The sequence below is a fragment of the Neophocaena asiaeorientalis genome, unplaced genomic scaffold, assembly GCF_003031525.2.
Source record: "Neophocaena asiaeorientalis asiaeorientalis breed wild unplaced genomic scaffold, Neophocaena_asiaeorientalis_V1.1 scaffold124, whole genome shotgun sequence".
Lineage (NCBI taxonomy): Eukaryota > Metazoa > Chordata > Mammalia > Artiodactyla > Phocoenidae > Neophocaena > Neophocaena asiaeorientalis.
The window spans coordinates 12,427,242-12,445,233 of record NW_020174135.1 but is presented as its reverse complement, the minus strand read 5'-3'; the positions used below and the strand labels follow the sequence as shown (position 1 = coordinate 12,445,233).

General features: G+C 37.2%; 1 protein-coding gene across 1 annotated transcript in view; it reads left to right on the top strand.

Moving 5' to 3' along the window:
* PHLPP1 (PH domain and leucine rich repeat protein phosphatase 1) overlaps positions 1-17,992 on the top strand; it is a 207,394-nt gene that overhangs the window by 97,946 nt on the left and 91,456 nt on the right. The window contains exons 2-3 of the mRNA XM_024754873.1: positions 6,289-6,485; positions 12,825-12,950. Of these exons, the coding sequence (XP_024610641.1) occupies positions 6,289-6,485; positions 12,825-12,950 (323 nt within the window). The remainder of the gene's footprint in view (positions 1-6,288; positions 6,486-12,824; positions 12,951-17,992) is intronic.

Genomic DNA, 17,992 nt, shown 5'->3' with positions numbered 1-17,992 from the left:
AGATCAGCTCGGTGCTTTGTGACCACCTAGAGGGGTGGAATAGGGAGGGTGGGAGGGAAATGCAAGAGGGAGGAGATGGGGGATATATATGTATAGCTGATTCACTTTGTTATAAAGCAGAAACTAACACACCATTGTGAAGCAGTTATGCTCTAATAAAGGTGTTTTTAAAAAAAAAAGGATGAATGACTCATAAAGATCAAATGTTGTATTCTTTGCTAACTACTGTTGGGAGGAAATATGGGGCAGTAAAAAGACAATGAATAATCTGATCCTCTAGTTTTGTATATTGGTCCTGTATAAACCAACTTGTGACATAGGACAAAATAATTTAAACACTTTATTTAATATTCTTATCTTTAAAATAAAGACAAAAGCTCCTCCCTCAGTTTTTTATGAGAAAAAAGGTATAATAAATCCAAACAAAGTTATAAAATATTATTATAATAACATTTTTATGTGAAAAAAATAAAAAATAAAATTGGTAATCTTCTAAGCTGATCAAGAAAAGATAGAAGTTGATCTCCTAGAGTAATGGAAGTGAAAACAAAAATAAACAAATGGGACCTAATTAATCATAAAAGCTTTTGCACAGTGAAGGAAACCATAAACAAAACCAAAAGGCAACCTACAGAATGGGAGAAAATATTTGCAAACAATGCAGACTGAAAGGGATTAATTACCAAAATATACACACAGCTCATAGAACTCAATATCCAAAAAACCAAACAACCCAATTAAAAAATGGGCAGAAGATCTAAATAGACATTTCTCCAAAGAAGGCATACAGATGGCCAACAGACATATGAAAAAATGCTCAACATTGATAATCGTTAGAGAAATGCAAATCAAGACTACAATGAGGTATCACCTCACTCTGGTCAAAAAGTCTACAAATAATAAATTCTGGAGAGAGTGTGGAGAAAAAGGAACCTTCCTGCACTATTGGTGGGAATGTAAATTGGTAGAACCACTATGGAGAATAGTATGGAGGTTCTTTAAAAAACTAAAAATAGAGTTACCATATGATCCTGCAATCCCACTCCTGGGCATATATCCAGAGAAAACCGTAATTCAAAAATGTATATGCACCCCAACGTTCATTGTGGCACTGTTTACAGTAGCCGAGACATGGAAGCAACCTAAATGTCCATCAACAGATGAATGGCTAAAGAAGATGTGGTATATATTATATACAATGGAATATTACTCAGCCATAAAAAAGAATGAAATAATGCCATTTGCAGCAACATGGATGGACCTAGAGATTATCATACTAAGTGAAGTAAGCCAGACAAAGACAAATATCATACAATATTGCTTATATGTGGAATTAAAAAAAAAGATACAAATGAACTTATTTACAAAACAGAAGAAAAAAAAGAAGAGGTACGTTACCAGTATCAGGAATGAAAGAGGTGACATCACTACAGTTTTTTATTGATATTAAAAGGATAATAAGGAAGTATTGTGAACAACTGTATGTCAACTATATGAAAATTTAAATGAAATGGACAAACTTTTAAGAAGTCAAACCACAAAGAATATCTAGATAATGGAATAGCATAGCCCTAACTCTAGTAAAGAAATTGAACTTATAGTTAAACACTCTCCCCCCACCACACACAAAACAGAAAACAAACAAACAAACAAAACCCAGAAAAAAACAAGACTCCAGATCCAGAAATCTTCACTGGGGAATTCGACCAGATGTTTAAGGATGAAATGTTACCAATTTCATCCAAATTATTCCAGAAAAGTAGAGGAGAGAATTCTTCAGCTCAGTCTATGAAGCTAGCATTACCCTCGCCCCTGACACCAAATCCAGAATGTTTTTAACCATTTAAAAATTTTTATTTATTTATTTGGGGCTGTGTTGGGTTTTTCAGATTCTTTTCCATTATCGGTTGGAACTATTGAATATAGTTCCCTGTGCCAATTTGTTGTTCTTAATGGTGAAAAACTGAATGCTAGGGCTTCCCTGGTGGTGCAGTGGTTGAGAGTCTGGCTGCTGATGCAGTGGATGTGGGTTCGTGCCCCAGTCTGGGGGGATCCCATGTGCCGCGGAGCAGCTGGGCCCGTGGGCCGTGGCCGCTGGGCCTGCGCGTCCGGAGCCTGTGCTCCGCAGCGGGGGAGGCCAAAACAGTGAGAGGCCCTTGTAGTGCAAAAAAAAAAAAAAATTTCTAAAAACTGAATGCTACTCCCCTAAGATTAGGAAAACGGAAAGGATGTCTGCTTTCACTAGTTCTGTTCATTATTGTATGGAAAGTTCTAGCTTGTGCAGCAAGGCAAGAAAAAGAAATAAAAGACACCCTGATTGCAGTGGAAGAAGTAAAGCTGTCATTCTTCACAGGAGAGGACTCATTTTACCTGATTTCAAGACTAATTATAAAGATTCAGTAATCAGGATACTGTGATATTGGTCGAAGATAGACAAATAGATGAGTGGGATGGGAAGAATCAAGAAATTGACCCACCCAACTATGGTCAATAGAATTTTGATACAGGTGCCAAAGCACTTCAGCGGGAATGGATAATCTTTTTTTTTTTTAAATAAATTTATTTATTTATATTTTTTATTTTTGGCTGTGTTGGATCTTCGTTGCTGCCCACAGGCTTTCTCTAGTTGCAGTGAGCAGGAGCTACTCTTCGTTGGGGTGTGAGGGCTACTCAGTGCAGTGGCTTCTCTTGTTGCAGAGCACGGGCTCTAGGCCACGCGGGCTTCAGTAGTTGCAGTACACGGGCTCCGTAGTTGTGGCTCACGGGCTCCAGAATGCAGGCTCAGTAGTTGTGGCTCATGGGCTTAGTTGCTTTGCAGCATGTGGGATCTTCCTGGACCAGGGCTCGAACCCATGTCCCCTGCATTGGCAGGTGGATTCTTAACCACTGTGCTACCAGGGAAGTCCCAATGGATAATCTTTTTAACAGAAAGTTGTAGAATAATTTAGATAGCCAGTTGTCAAAAAACAAAAACAAAAACCTCCTGAACCTCTACTTATTTCTTGCTGTGTACAAAAATTAACTTGAAATTAATCATAGGCCTAAATGTAAGAATTAAACCTATGAAACTTACAGCAGAAAACACAGGAGAAAATTATAGTGACCTTGAGTTTGTCAGAGAGTTCTTAAATACAACACAAAAAACACTAATTGTAAAAGCTAAATCAGATATTTGGACTTCATTAAAATCAAAACTTATGCTTTCCCAAAGTACTGTCAAGAAAAAGAAAAAGTAAGCCAGACTGGGAGAAAATATATGCAAGTTACACATTTGACAAAGGACTTGTATTCAGAATATGTGAGGAACTCAATCCAGTTAAAATTGGATACAAGATTTGAAATAGTCACCTCAGCAAAGAAGGTATGTGAATTGCAAATAAGCTCTTGAGAAGATGATCAGCATCATTAGGAGAATGCAAATTTAATCTATAATGAGGTACCATTACATGTGTACTAGAACAGCTGAAAGTGTTGACAAGGAGGTAGAGCAACTGGAACTCTCCTGCATTAGAGATGGACATGTCAAATAGTACAGCCCAGCCATTGCAGTCCCACGTGTTTACCCAAAATAAATAAAAGGATATATCCACACAAGAATGTTTATACCAATGTTTTCAGTCAAGATAAGCAAAAAATGTGGAAACAGTCCAAATGTCTATCAGCAGATGAATGGTTACACAAAACGTGATACATTCATGCAGTGAAATACTACTCAGCAATAAAAAGGAATGAACTCTTGGCACACTCAACAACACGGACAAAAAGTGACAAAGAAGCAGATCAGCAGTCGTCTGAGCATGGGAGGCCCTAGGTGGGGCTGGGGGGTGGGGTGGGAGGGAGAGGGAGGGATCACAGTGGGCACGAGAAACTGTTAGCGATGATCAGTGTACTCATTTTCCAGCTCATTTATAGGTGTGTATATGCCAAATCTTACCAGATTGCCACGTGCCAAGCGAGTAAGAGAGGGAAAGCATGTTTTAAATCATTCTCTGTTGTGTTCAGGTTTCTCTCTCAGCTTGAAATACTTGCTTTTGCTGTCCATCTTTCATCCCAGATCATATAAGAAATGCCTTAAACCTGTAGGATATTTCTAAAGGAAAAGTTACAACAGTGGATCCAACTTTAATTTGGTGGGCATTGGTTCAGACTGGGATGTTTAGGGCAGGGACAGACTAATCTTACCATTAGGTTCCAGGACTGTTCAGGCCCCTTGGGAATTTTTCTAAAGAGGGACTAAAAAGCCAGTGTCTGTTGGTGTCTCCATACTTTTCTCGTATGTATCCCTTCTAGCCTTAGTCCTCTATCTGGTAATTTGCTCTGGGGCTTTCTCTAGGATTTTTGTGGAGTTGGAGAATTGAAGGGCTGTTGCTTATGTACCTCTGTTGTCTTTTTCTTCAGTCTCTAATTAAATCACAGATCTCTATAAATGTGACAGGTTAACAAGTGTCCTTGAAGCCACTCTCTGATGTGGCTGAATAAAATGCCTGCTTCTTTGCATTCATTAGTGTGTGTGTGTGTGTGTGTATGTAAGTATTTAGATCAGATCCCTTGTTAAAGAATGTTAGTGTATTATAGTCATGGAAATTGGATTTTGTAAATGTGTTGTCCATTATTTTTAGCCTTGCACGTACCTTTCAGTTTTCTGAATCTCCTTCTGTCCCACTTCTTCTCTACAGGAAGTGAGACTATAATGTAGAGAGGAGCTCTTAGACTGGGAGCCTGGGCATCTCTCTCTGTGGGTATAAATGAACTTGTGCAGAATGGGACAAGTGAATGACTGTGGTCTGATCCATCACTGGCAGCCTTTGGGAAGCCATATCTATATGAAAGTCTCCTGGGTTTCCTATCCCTTTGTGGGAGTGTTAGCGTTTGGTAGACAAACATCTCAGTGGAGCTCTCCACTGAAGATGCTAGCTGTGTAGTTATTTGCTGGGCCCAGGTTCAAAAAGGTGGACCACTTTTAGACTTCATTCTAGCCTAGCCCCAGCAAATTTATGCAGTGTACAGTATTTATTTCATAAAACATTTTGATATACTGGGAGAAAGAGGAAGTGAAATTCAAACATGCTGATTTTGTTATTTGCAAACATCTCTGCCCAAAGGTGTGTATTGGGAGGCTTCAAACAGTTTTTGGACCTTCTTGAGGTCTATTTTTGGTGCTGCTGTTTTTCCTGTTTCCTTCTCCAGTAGCTATTAGACATCTACCAAAACTACTTGGCATTTATGTTAGTTTTTATTTATTTATTTGTTTTGTGGTACGTGGGCCTCCCAATGCTGTGGCCTATCCTGTTGCGGAGCACAGGCTCCGGATGTGCAGGCTCAGCGGCCATGGCTCACGGGCCCAGCCACTCCGCAGCACATGGGATCATCCCGGACCGGGGCACGAACCCATGTCCCCTGCATCGGCAGGCGGACTCTCAACCACTGCGCCACCAGGGAAGCCCATTTCTTTTTTTTTTTTTAATAAATTTATTTATTTTATTTATTTATTTTTGGCTGTGTTGGGTCTTCGTTGCTCTGCACCGGCTTTCTCTAGTTGTGGTGAGCGGGATCTACTCTTCATTGCGGTGCGTGGGCTTCTCATTGCGGTGGCTTCTCTTGTTGCGGAGCACGGGCTCCAGGCGTGCGGGCTTCAGTAGTTGTGGCTCGCGGGCTCTAGAGTGCAGGCTCAGTAGTTGTGGCGCATGGGCTTAGTTGCTCCATGGCATGTGGGATCTTCCTGGACCAGGGCTTGAACCTGTGTCCCCTGCATTGGCAGGTGGATTCTTAACCACTGCGCCACCAGGTAAGCCCAAGTCATTCATTTTTAATTGTCCCCTTAATAGTAAATGTACATTAAATATCTGTAGGAGGAAGAATATGAGTGGCTAATTCCATTAAAACTGATTAGTTTCATTAAATGCTAGATCTTGAATGTTATCTTTCTATATCAGTCTATAATATTTTCTTCTTAGTGTACTTAAATTAACTCTCGCATTCATGAAAATCTTGAAGCCATTTCTGTTTTAAATGTAAGATTAAATTATGAAGGATATAGCAGAAAAAACTTAGGTTATAAGCTTTTTAAGGAAAAAACTCTTCTTCACCTATATTAAAAGGTACATGTGGAGCAGATTTGGTAGTTCTTATCATAATTGCATTACTGCAGGTTTCAGATTCTCTCAATTATAAATTAGATTGTTTACCTATAATTATTCTCTGTTGTCCAAGTAATTTATCTGGTATGCTGATGAGTAGCAAAAAAGCCCATTTCTTTAAGACTAAAATGTTTGCTTGTGTTTGTTGCAGGAAAACCTCACAGCACTGGTAGCTCTGAACGGATTCAGCTCTCAGGAATGTATAATGTCCGTAAAGGCAAAATGCAGTTGCCAGTGAACCGATGGACCAGACGCCAAGTTATCCTGTGTGGGACCTGCCTAATAGTATCATCTGTGAAAGACAGCTTGACCGGAAAGATGCATGTTCTGCCACTAATTGGTGGGAAAGTAAGTTTAAAACAAACCAAATACTAACAGATTTCCCAGTGTCATTAAGAAGCTTACTTTGAGTCATTTCTGTAATAAGGGGTAGGTGTTTTTTTTTTTTTTAAAGAGTTTCAATTAAAAAAATCTATTTATGTATTTATTTATTTTGGCTGTGCTGGGTCTTAATTGCAGCATGCAGGATCTTCATTGCGGCACGTGGGATCTTTTAGTTGCAGCATGGGGGCTGTTAGTTGTGGCATGCATGCGGTATCTAGTTCACTGACCAGGGATCAAACCCAGGCCCCCTGCATTGGGAGTGTGGAGTCTTACCCACTGGACCACCAGGGAAGTCCCAGGGGTAGATGGTTTTTGACTCATCATTCCTGTTGTGCCTCCACCAGTGGACATTTTTGGTTTGTGGAGTTTTGGAAAATAACAATGCCATTGGCTCACGTGAAGCCCTGGTTATGTTCACTTCTTAGTACATGCACCTTAACTATGTGACTGAAAATAGAGCAACTAGAATTTCACTGTTATATTTCAGACTGTAGGTGATAAATTATTATTTATGAGAAGATGCCTTTTGATATTGTGAGCATGTATTTTATAGTATAGTACAGTGATCCCCAAGTCCATGACCTTAGGATCATTCAGGTGTGCTTATCAAAGGTTAGACTCTCTAGCAGGAATCTGTGATCCCGCTTTGCCTTACCTCTCTGTTTATTTGTGTTTAGTGACCAGTGGGGTTAGTACTTTTAGTTTATCACTATAGCTAGTCATGAATTTTGAACCTGAAATGCTACTCATTTCAGAGAAAACCTGTGATACAGCTGATAGATATTTCCAACATACTGGCTGCTTTTCTTTGGGCATGTTAACTGTTTTATTCCTATCATTTATAAAATATCAACAGAAAGAACAAGATTGCTTAGGAAGGTATTACATTCTTTTCTTTGCCAGATTTATTTATAAACTCCAAGCACTGGTAGGGGTATCATTACCATAATTATATGTCAGTACTTCCTGATTTTTAAATGATATGATAATCTGTTAATAAAGGTAAAGGTAAATTTGGATGAAGAAATGGGTTTTTAGAAATCAGGGGTATATTAAAAATTTTTTTCTTGATCGTTACTTGATCATTAAAAAAAATAGATTTGGCTAGTCTGTGAGGTGTGTTTAGGTCTATTTCATTCACCCATTTTGAAACCATGGCTTCTTAACTTCTGTCTGAGCATTGAAGCATTAGTGATAGTTTATTACTGAAGATCTTGTCCTTTGGATGGATCTGAAAACTTAGTCATCATTATTACTTCCATAACTCATTATTAAAAATGCATATTTAATGTTTGATGCCCTGATAGGTCAACAATCTGTTTCTTTCTTCTCTGGTGTTAGGCATTTGCATAGGCAAATTTAATATAACTGTTTATTAAATATCCTCTGTGGGGAAGCCACTTTGCTTGGCGTCCCAGAAATACCAAGATGGGTAAGTCACCGTCTCTGCCTTCGAATAACTTATAATTACTATCTGGAAACGAAGGATGGACACAACAATATCTGCTCTACGAGAGGTGCAAAAAAGTAGGGTGGAAGATAAGTGGAAGAGATTACATTTTGTGGGGGGGAATCAGGGGATTTTGTGATGAAGGAGGTAACAATTATGATAGAACTTGAAGGGTGAAAAATCTCTTGACATATAAAGGAGGTGGTCAGAAAGATTATTGTGCTCAGAGAAGCAGAGGCAGGGAAACAGTGGAATGTTCAGGTAAGGTGAGAGAAGATCCAGTTATAATTAGCATTTTTATTCAGAGCTAGAGACTTGTTCTGTTTCCCAGGCCTACCTATTACTGGATGTACTTCTACCATTGAGTGAATAGAAAGTTAACAGCTTCTTTTTCTCACAGACAAAGCTTGTAAAACCTGTTTTGTGCTACACCTTTAAAAATAATTGAGTATGTTGAAAAATTATATTAACCACGTTAGGAAAAAATAATTCACTCTTTGCAATGTGAGTTTTCATTAATGTTTGTCTTTCCTTTTCTCATTCTGTTCTGTTGTTAAAGGAAAATCTGAGAGTAAATGGAAGAGGTGTTTTTGTTTTTGTTTTCTAATTTATATAAAAGAGCTAGAAATGAGGTGTGAGATAGATGCTATAATTGTTGTGATAATAAATTTTGACACACTACTTGAACATGATCATTAGTTTATGTTTTCAAATATGAAGTTAAAGCTCTATTAAATTGTTGAAAGACATTTGTTTAATAAGTTTTTATTCATGTACAATTATTATATTTAATTTCTTCTTTAAAATTGAACATAAATTTTTAGATAACTTATTTACATTAATACTTTATGTAATATTTGTTAAGCCATGAGGCATAATAAGCTGAGTAACTGTTAACTTACTACTCAGTTTAGGAAGTACAGCAGCATCAATACCAGTGTCTCTACCCGAGTTCTCTTTGCATCTGTCCCATTGCCTCCTCCTACCCCAGAGGAATCCACTGTCCTAGAATATGTATTCATCATTTGCTTACTTTTTTGAAATAAATTTTATCATATAACTATGTTTTGCTTGTTTTGATCTTAATAAAAATGGTATCATCCTGTTTGTGGTTTTCTGTGATTGAATTTTTTCACTCAATATTATGTTTCATAATAAGATTCCATATTACTTGCTATATATGGTTTTCGTTTCTGTATAATGTTCCACTCTGTAAATGTTCCAAATTTCTAAAATATCTTAAGTAATTTTCTTATTGATTGACATTTGGGTTGCTTCTAGTTTTCTGTTATAAATAGTGCTCTTGAGATAGTCTTATTTTGATATGCCTCCTGGTTTACAAGTAGTTTTTCTAGAGCAACATTTCTCAACTCTCGTCGCTGTGCCTGAAGGGGACATTTGGTAATATGTGCAAGTGTTTTGATTGTCAAATGATTGGGTAGTCAGTTGATGTAAGTTAAGTTATGCTGTGGTAACAAAACCCCCAGATCTCAGTGACTTATCATAACAGTTATTTCTCACTCACACTATTTGTCCAGTGTGGGTGGGTGGAGATTTCTTTTTTCAAGTAATTATGTACGAACCCAGCCTGATGGGGGTCCTTCTCTCTTATAATATTTGTAACACGTGGCTTCCTTTGCTGCTTAGGCAGGAGAAGAGGTAACTGGAGGGTCATTAGCTGGCTCTTGTATATCTGGTTGTAGAAGTGACACATGCCACTTCTGCTCATGGCTCATTGGCCAGAACTAGTCACATGACTCCATCTTAATTGCAAAGGTTCTGGGAAAAGTAGATAGTGTGTTTGGTTAATACTAGTATCTTTTGCTGCAGGGGGACACTATTGGCATCTACAGGGCAGGGGCTCAGAGAGTAAAATGTCATGCAAAAATATTAGACAGTCCTGCATAATGTACACAAGGAACTATTCAATCCAAAGTTCCTATAATGACCTCCTTGAGAAATATTGCTCTCAAGAGTGCAGTCACTGGGCTATAGGCCATATATGCACATTTACTTTTACAAGATGATATCCAATTGTTTTCCAAGGTTGTTACATCATATCATGCTCATATCAGTGCACATTTCTCTACATCTTTGCCTAACTTTATTGAGGTATAATTGATATACAACATACTGTACATTTTGATAACAATTTGATAACTGTATTATACTTCCATGAGTACAATTTGACAGATAGTCCCCTTGTGCTCCTTTGTACTGTTCTGTCCCTACTTTTCTGCTCACTCCTACCCATTCCCAAAAAACACTGCCTGATTTCTGTCAATATGGATTAGTTTAAATAGCATTTTTATAAAATTATATTTTCTCTTTGGTGTATAGAAATGTGGTTGATTTTTTTAGTGTTAATCTTATATCCAGCCACCTTGCTAAATTTTCTTATTTATTCTAATGTCTCTAGATTCTTTGGAGTTTGCTATGTAGCTAATCATCTCATATTCAAATAATGACAATTTTCTTTCTTCCTCAATACATTTATTTGTCTTATTGCAATGGCCAGGACTCTAGTATAGTGTTGAACAGAAAAAGTAAGGTAAGAGAGTGATATCTCATCATTAACATTGAAGTTTACCTTACATAAATATCCTTTGTTGGCTTAAGTGAGTTCTTTGTGTTCTTAGTTTGCTTAGAGTTTTTATCATGAATGATGAATGGGTGGAGAATGTCATCAAATGCTTTTTCTGCAGCTGTAGTGGTGATCATACAGTTTTCTTCTTTAATCTGTTAATGTGATTAATGACTTTATAGTTCCAATAACGTTAAACCATCTTTCCTGAGGTAAATCCAACTTTTGTTCTTGGTATATTTTTTTCTGTATTGCTGGATTCTGATGCAACATTTTGTTCAAGATAAGTGTTCATGACTCAGGTTGGCCTGTAATTTTCCTTTCTCTTACTGTTCTGATCTGTTTTTGGTTATACTGGCCTCATAGAATAGGCTGGGGTCTTTTTCTTCTTTTCTCGTTTGGTGGATGGGTTTGCACAAGTTTGCAATGATCTATTTCTTGGAACTTTGATAAAACTCACCTGCGAAACCATATGAGCCTGATATTTTCTTGGTAATTAAAAAAGTATTCATTTTCTTAAATGGTAATAAGACTATTTAGGCCTGTTTTTTTCCCCTTGATTTAGTGTTGGTAAAATAAATTTTTCTAAAAATTTGCCACAAGGTTATTTATAATAATCTCTTTTTAATCCCTGCTTAATCTGTTTTGTCTCCCTTTTCATTATTAATATTTATGTCTTCAATTGATATCATTGATCAGTATCAATTGATATTCAATTTTGTTTTCCTTTTCAAAGAATTGCTGTTTTGCTTTGTTAATGTTCTCTATTGCATATTTGGTTTTCATTTCTTTCTTTTTTTTAAATTTCTTTTTAAATTTTTTAATTTTTTGGCTGCGTTGGGTCTTCGTTGCTGCGCATGGGCTTTCTCTAGCTGTGGCGAGTGGGGGCTACTCTTCATTGTGGTGCGTGGGCTTCTCATTGCGGTGGCTTCTCTTGTTGTGGAGCACAGGCTCTAGGGTGCGTGGGCTTCAGCAGTTGTGGCATGCAGGCTTAGCAGTTGTGGCACGTGGGCTCAGTAGTTGTGGCTAGCCGGCTCTAGAGTGCAGGCTCAGTAGTCGTGGTGCACGGCTTAGTTGCTCCGTGGCATGTGGGATCTTCCCAGACCAGGGCTCGAACCTGTGTCCCCTGCATTGGCAGGCAGATTCTTAACTACTGCACCACCAGGGAAGTCCCAGTTTTCATTTCGTTAACTTCTGCTTTTTATTATCACCTTCATTCTGCTTTGAGTTCACTTCGTTTTTGTTTTTGATATTTTTTCCCTAAGTTCTTGAGATACATGCCAATTAAATTAATTTTCTGCCTTCTTTTCTAATATGAGTATTTAAAATTATAAATTTCCCTCTGTGTACCTGCTTTTGTTACATTCCATAAATTTCAGTACGTAGTACTTTTAATGGTTTAGTGCTAAGAATTTCTATGTTTTGATTACAGATTCTTTTTTTTACCTGTGAGTTGTTTAGAAGTGTATTAACTTTCTAAATGTAGATTTTTAATTGATTTATTATTGATTTTTAACTTGATTTTATTTTGGTCCCAGAATGTAGTCTGTGTGATCTTTCTGAAGTTTTTATACTTTCACTGTGACTTGGTTTGTGGTCATTTTTGTAAATGAAATACAGGAAACATTCATTCTGTAAGTTAAACATAAGAGTTTATGTAATATCATGTTACTTTATTGTTTGGACTTTTTCTCCTTATGAAGAATTTATTGGGAGTGGAAACTTGATTTGACTGTATCGCTGCATTATTGGGACTTGAAATTTCTTATGGTAGGGTTTTATTTCAGGTTAATCTCAATTTCACAATAAGCTAAAAGAAAAAAAACTTATTTAACATGCTTGAAGACCTCTTTTAATAAAAGGTTGTATGTAATTCAGAGTAATACAAAAGTCCCCTAAGTAAAAATTCACCTGCAGTAAAAATTCTTAAGTAAAATCTTCAGTAAAAGTCCTCCTTAAGAGGAAGTAAGAACCTCAGCACCCTATTATGAGGGTATAGAAGGATAAAAAAGGAAGTCTGTTACAATTTTAAACAGGAAGAAGAGAATTTCACTGTTGTGGGGAAATCTATTGAAGGTAATAGTCCCCTTTTTGGTTTCCTTGTAATTCAGATTGGTTGGTCAGACTTAGGAACTTACATGCTTTAAGTAGTAAGAGGCACACATAAAGAGATAGTTGCAAAGCTGTGCAGGCTCACTGGGGGGACAGTTAAAGAGCTTGGTAAATGTCCTGCTTTCTGACTTGTTTTTGTCACTCTTTGTTTTTACAGGTAGAAGAAGTGAAAAAACACCAGCACTGTTTAGCATTTAGCTCCTCTGGACCCCAAAGCCAGACTTACTACATTTGTTTTGATACATTCACAGAGTATTTAAGGTGGCTTCGACAAGTCTCCAAGGTAAGCATTTAACCAGGAACTTTGTTCAGCTTCTGGCTGGCTAAAGAGTTGCTTCTGCTTTACAAAATATAGTTATACACTCTTTTTTTTTTTTTTTTTTCAAATACTGCCAGTAGTTAGCAATTTTTAGTCTTTTTAAAAGCACATTTTGGTGAAAAGTAGCTTTTTAAAAATTGTGTTTTATTTGCCCGTTTTGTTTATACTTAAAAAAGAATTCAGTGGGTAGACTGTCATTATTATTATCTTAACGTTGTAGAGAAGGAACATGAGGTTGAGAATATTTAAGGGACTGGCCCAGGGTAGGACAACTACAAAACCACAAAATACCCAGAGAATTGTTACAAATTTCCCCTTTTCCTCTGACCATTTTTTCTTATAAGCAGTCTAATCTTGTACCATCTCCCTTTCACCTTTTCAATTTCTGCCTTTTGAATGGTTTGATTTCTTTTTTCGTCTTAATTATTTTTACAATTTTATAGTCCTCTATTTAAATAAGATTACCATGACCCATGAAACAAAATACCTCTGTGTGTGTGTGTGTGTGTGTGTGTGTGTGTGTGTGTGTGTGTGTGTACTGGAACCCACAATAAACTGATAAATAAGATAAAGAAATGCTGGTATTTCAGGTGCTGTGTGTGAGAATGTTTTTATATCACATTTGTATAATTATGTACAGTGGGTTAGATTGCAGTACTTTGTTCCTTGGTTTTGGGTGTGTTTATGAAATGATGAAACCTCCCTAGGGGGCAGAAGCATTACAGTGGAATTTGCTTTCATATTTTTGAATTTATAATCCAGTTTGTTATTCAAGTTCAGTGTGATTCAGACTGCTGCATGATGTAATTATTTGTCAAGTGAATGAATAGGGAATAACTTTGTAGAAGAGAAGAGTTAAGAGAAAATTAGAGAATAATGTCTAGAAAGTCTTTTTGACATACTGGGTGCATTTGAATTATCGGGGGGAGAAAACTGTGTTCTCTGATGATACAATATACTTGGGAACATTAGTTTCTCCTTTTAGGAAGAAGCAATGGACAGAGTTTAGGTTGATAGGACTTTGAATATTCTCCCAACTTAGTAGGCAAATGGAGGTTCTAAATGTACAGGACAGCACCCCTACTAGAGAAAATGGGAAGGATGACACTTCTCCTTCAGACTTGCATGTAGAATTAATGTGATATTAGAGGCAACTAGTATATCTGTCTAGTTGTTTTAAAATTACTCTGGTTGTTGCAAATGTGAGGAGACAAATATTATATAATATCGTGCTTTTAACATTAAGTGGTTGTATGGGTTCAAAGCAATAAGTCAATGGCCCATACTCTATTCAGAATAAAATGCCAAACTATGGTCAAACTGCAGTTTAAATTTCTTTCTATATGGAGATGTTGATTTTTTAAATAAACTTTTTTTTCAGAGTAATCTTCTATTTACAGAAAAGTTGCAATACAGTATAGAGAGTTTCTGTATACTCCTCGCTTGGTTTCCCAGGCATCTAATATTACCATGATACATTTGTCAAAACTAAGAAACCAACATTAGTACGTTACTCTGAAATTATTTGGATTTCACTAGTTTTTCCATTAATGTTATTTTTCTGTTCCAAGATCTAATCCAGGGCACCAGAGTGCACTTGGTTGTCATTTCTCCTTTGTCTCCCCTGATCTCTGACAGTTTTTCAGTCTTTCTGTGTTTTTCATGACCTTGACAGTTTTGGGGATGTAGTGGTCAGGTATTTTATAGAATGTCCTATATGGAAATGTTTTGACCTTTTATATCAAATGCAGTGTAATAGCTGCTTTACATTCTTTTTCGAACAAGTCAGAGGTATAAATTCTTAAACGAACATGGATAAGGATGTAAACAGAAGTTTATGTAAATTATCAAGCTTACCAATGACAGATTGCTTTGATTGAAACAATAATAACAGAAAGATTAATAGGAATTGAATTTAATAGTCTTGTATATTAAACATCCACACAATTGATAAATTACTGTTCTAAAGCCAGCAAGCATTTATTAAGCACCTTCTGTATGTCAGGTATGTATTTTATGCACTAGGATACAGCAAAGAACAAGTCCAGTTTCCCTCTCTGGGTAGGGCTTATACTGGAGAGACAAACCATAAATAAGTAAACAGAGAAGAAAGAAAATATCAGTTAATCATCATGCTATAATACAAAGTGATATGACAGAGAAGGATGGGAGAGGAATAACTCTGAGGAGGGGACATTTAAACTGATACTTCAATGAACAAAATATCTGATTATTTGAAGATCTAGTTGGGGGTAGCTTTGCAGGTAGTGGGAGAAGGGAGTGAGAGAGCCCTAAGACTGGAAGGAGGGATGGTGAAGGTCAGAGAAGACAAGGGTCTTCTGTTATAGAAGAGGATGAAAAGTCTGGATTTTGTCATTGGCATAATGGCAAGCCATTAAAGAGTTTTCTTCCAGAAGTTTCCATGATCTCACATCACATTGGCTGTTGTGTAGAGAATGGATTGTGGAGGGCAAGAATAGAAGCGGGGGGGCCTGACCGTCAAGAGGCTCTTGTGGTGTATTTTAGGCAAGAGGTGAAGGTGGAAATGGAGAGAAGTGAACAGATGTGTTTTGGGGATCAAGTGACAGGTTTACTGATAAATTACGTAAAGAGCATGAGGAAAAGGGAAACATAAAAAATGGCTTCTAGGTTCTTTGAATTGCCGTGTAGATTGTAGCCTCAGTCAGAAACCATAGCACGAATTAGACTCCATATTTGCGCCTTGAAAACTAGCAAAATACAGTTCTTCACTTCAAAGAGCTTCTGTTCCTAGGGAGACAGCAGAGAGGTGGAGTGCAAGAGGAAGATTATTAAATATCTCTTAAGTAAGGTGTGAAAAATGTTCATTTCTAACTTGTGGCAGGTGATTGTAAATGTCAAGTGTTAGCTTGGTTAGTACTCTTCCCTGTTGCTGGTTGGTTAATATGCCATTTCTGTGGTCTAATAGGGTGGTGTCTCTGTAATGAGGCTCTCACTCCGATTATCCAAACCTTGAACTGGTTCAGACATCAGACCTCTCAGTAGGAGGGGGTGGGGGGGAGAACTGTGACACAGGAGCACATGATGGTGGCAGAATGAGGAACAGGAATGTTGGTGTGAGTTTCCCTTTTCCCTCATTATTGTGTGGCTGTTAGGAAGCATCTGATAGGTACGTGCTGAAATGTAATGTAGCTACACACATGTACATACACAAGACTGCACTTCCAGGAGGGAGGGGGGACTTTGAGTTAATTACCTTAGATTACTAGTATTAACAAGTACTCAACTGGTAGTTAACTGATATTAACTAGGACGAACTTGAATCAGAACCTTAACCTCCTCTCCCTTCAGGATGGCTCTGAATGTTTGGGGAGGCCAAATGGTGTAGGAGTAAAGAGTTTGAGTCTTAACTAAGGAGACCTGGGTTCTAACATTTACTGGCCGTGTGACTGTATCTAAGCTTATAAATTTTAAGCCTTTTCATTTGATAAAGGAAATAATAATAGCACTTACCTCTTAGTGCTTATATGAAATATGCATGTCATGGACTTACCCTGGCACATAGTAAGTGTGTGTGTGTATGTATGACTGACTAAATAAATACACAAATAAAAAAATAACTTTATGACCATCACTCCTGCCATCATCACTGACTGGCTGGACAGTATATATATTTTTTAATATTTTCTGTTTTTATGTTTATTTTAAGCATAAGACACACATATGCTTAGTTTATCTGAACAAGGAGCATTCTGCCGCTCTTAACCAGGACAGCAGCCTTTTGGGGTAAAGTAATTAAGCATGGCAGACATTGGGGAGAAAGAAGATTTCTTCCTGAAAAGTCAGGGGTAGGGGATAGAGGGCAAATATTTTAATAAATGCAGATTTTAGATACAGTGTCTTCCTTTTCGTCAACCCTAAAAACCAGATACACATTTCAGAAAATTTTAGAAGTTGTTATACTTAGTGAATTAAAGGGGAAATGAGTTATAAGGGTCTGATTAAAGAGGTTAGGTATTATAGGAGGAATAAGTGCGAGAACTCCGTATTTGGGTATGAAACCCATATAAAATATGGCCACACTCTTTAAACTTTGTATGTTGAGGAAAATCCTATGATAGTGTCTTTTCCTTTAACCCCACATCATGGGAGGGTAGGTTGGGGCTGCTGGAAAGAGGATTAGAACTCGGTCCCTTTGGGATAATGTGTGTATGGGAAGCGTGGAGTGGCACCGGCTGACCATCACAAGCCACTTCTGCTTCTAGCTTCTCCTTTCCATTCTGTTCTTCCTTATATGTAGGTCTTAGGAAGGTATACAGTTTAGTCACACTCAGGGTTACTATGGAAACAGTTTCTTTTTCTTTTCTTCTTATTGAGGAACAAAACATTCACAGGATGGATTGTCCATATCCTGATGTTTAAATGAGGATTCACTTTAATAATTGTCTGAAAGAAAGACAAACCAACAACAGGAAGAAATATCTGGGTTTCTGATTCTTAATGACCATCCTCACCCCAGGGTGGGAAGACAAAAAGAAGCAAATTCCAATGATTTTTGAATTAAAATGAATTAGATAATTAATTTAAAATAAAAATTCTTTATTTTCAGTTTATGCTTCTGGATATTAGCTGCAAGAAAAATGTTATTCTTTGTTCCAGTTTTTTTAGTTGACTTTGTGAACATATATAAAAGGTTATTAATTAGCCGTGTTCTATCAAGGCAGGCTCTTATATACTTATTATTTTTTAAACTTAATCTTAGCCCTTAGTATTTGCCAAAATAACACCCAAGGCTGTCCCTTAGAGTTTTTAATTTGGGGCGGGTGTTAGTGGTAGTTACTGTGGAAGAAATGGCTCCTTTGGGAGGATTACAGTGTTGATTTTAAAGTCATCCCTGAAATATTAATGCACGGCACTCTTTAAAAATTCAGCAAACATCCTGTTGTATGCTGTGTAGAAAGGACTCTGCTAGCTCAACATGGGTACCTGTCCAGCGTGTCTTCAAAGTGGTTGGTGGGGCAGTGATA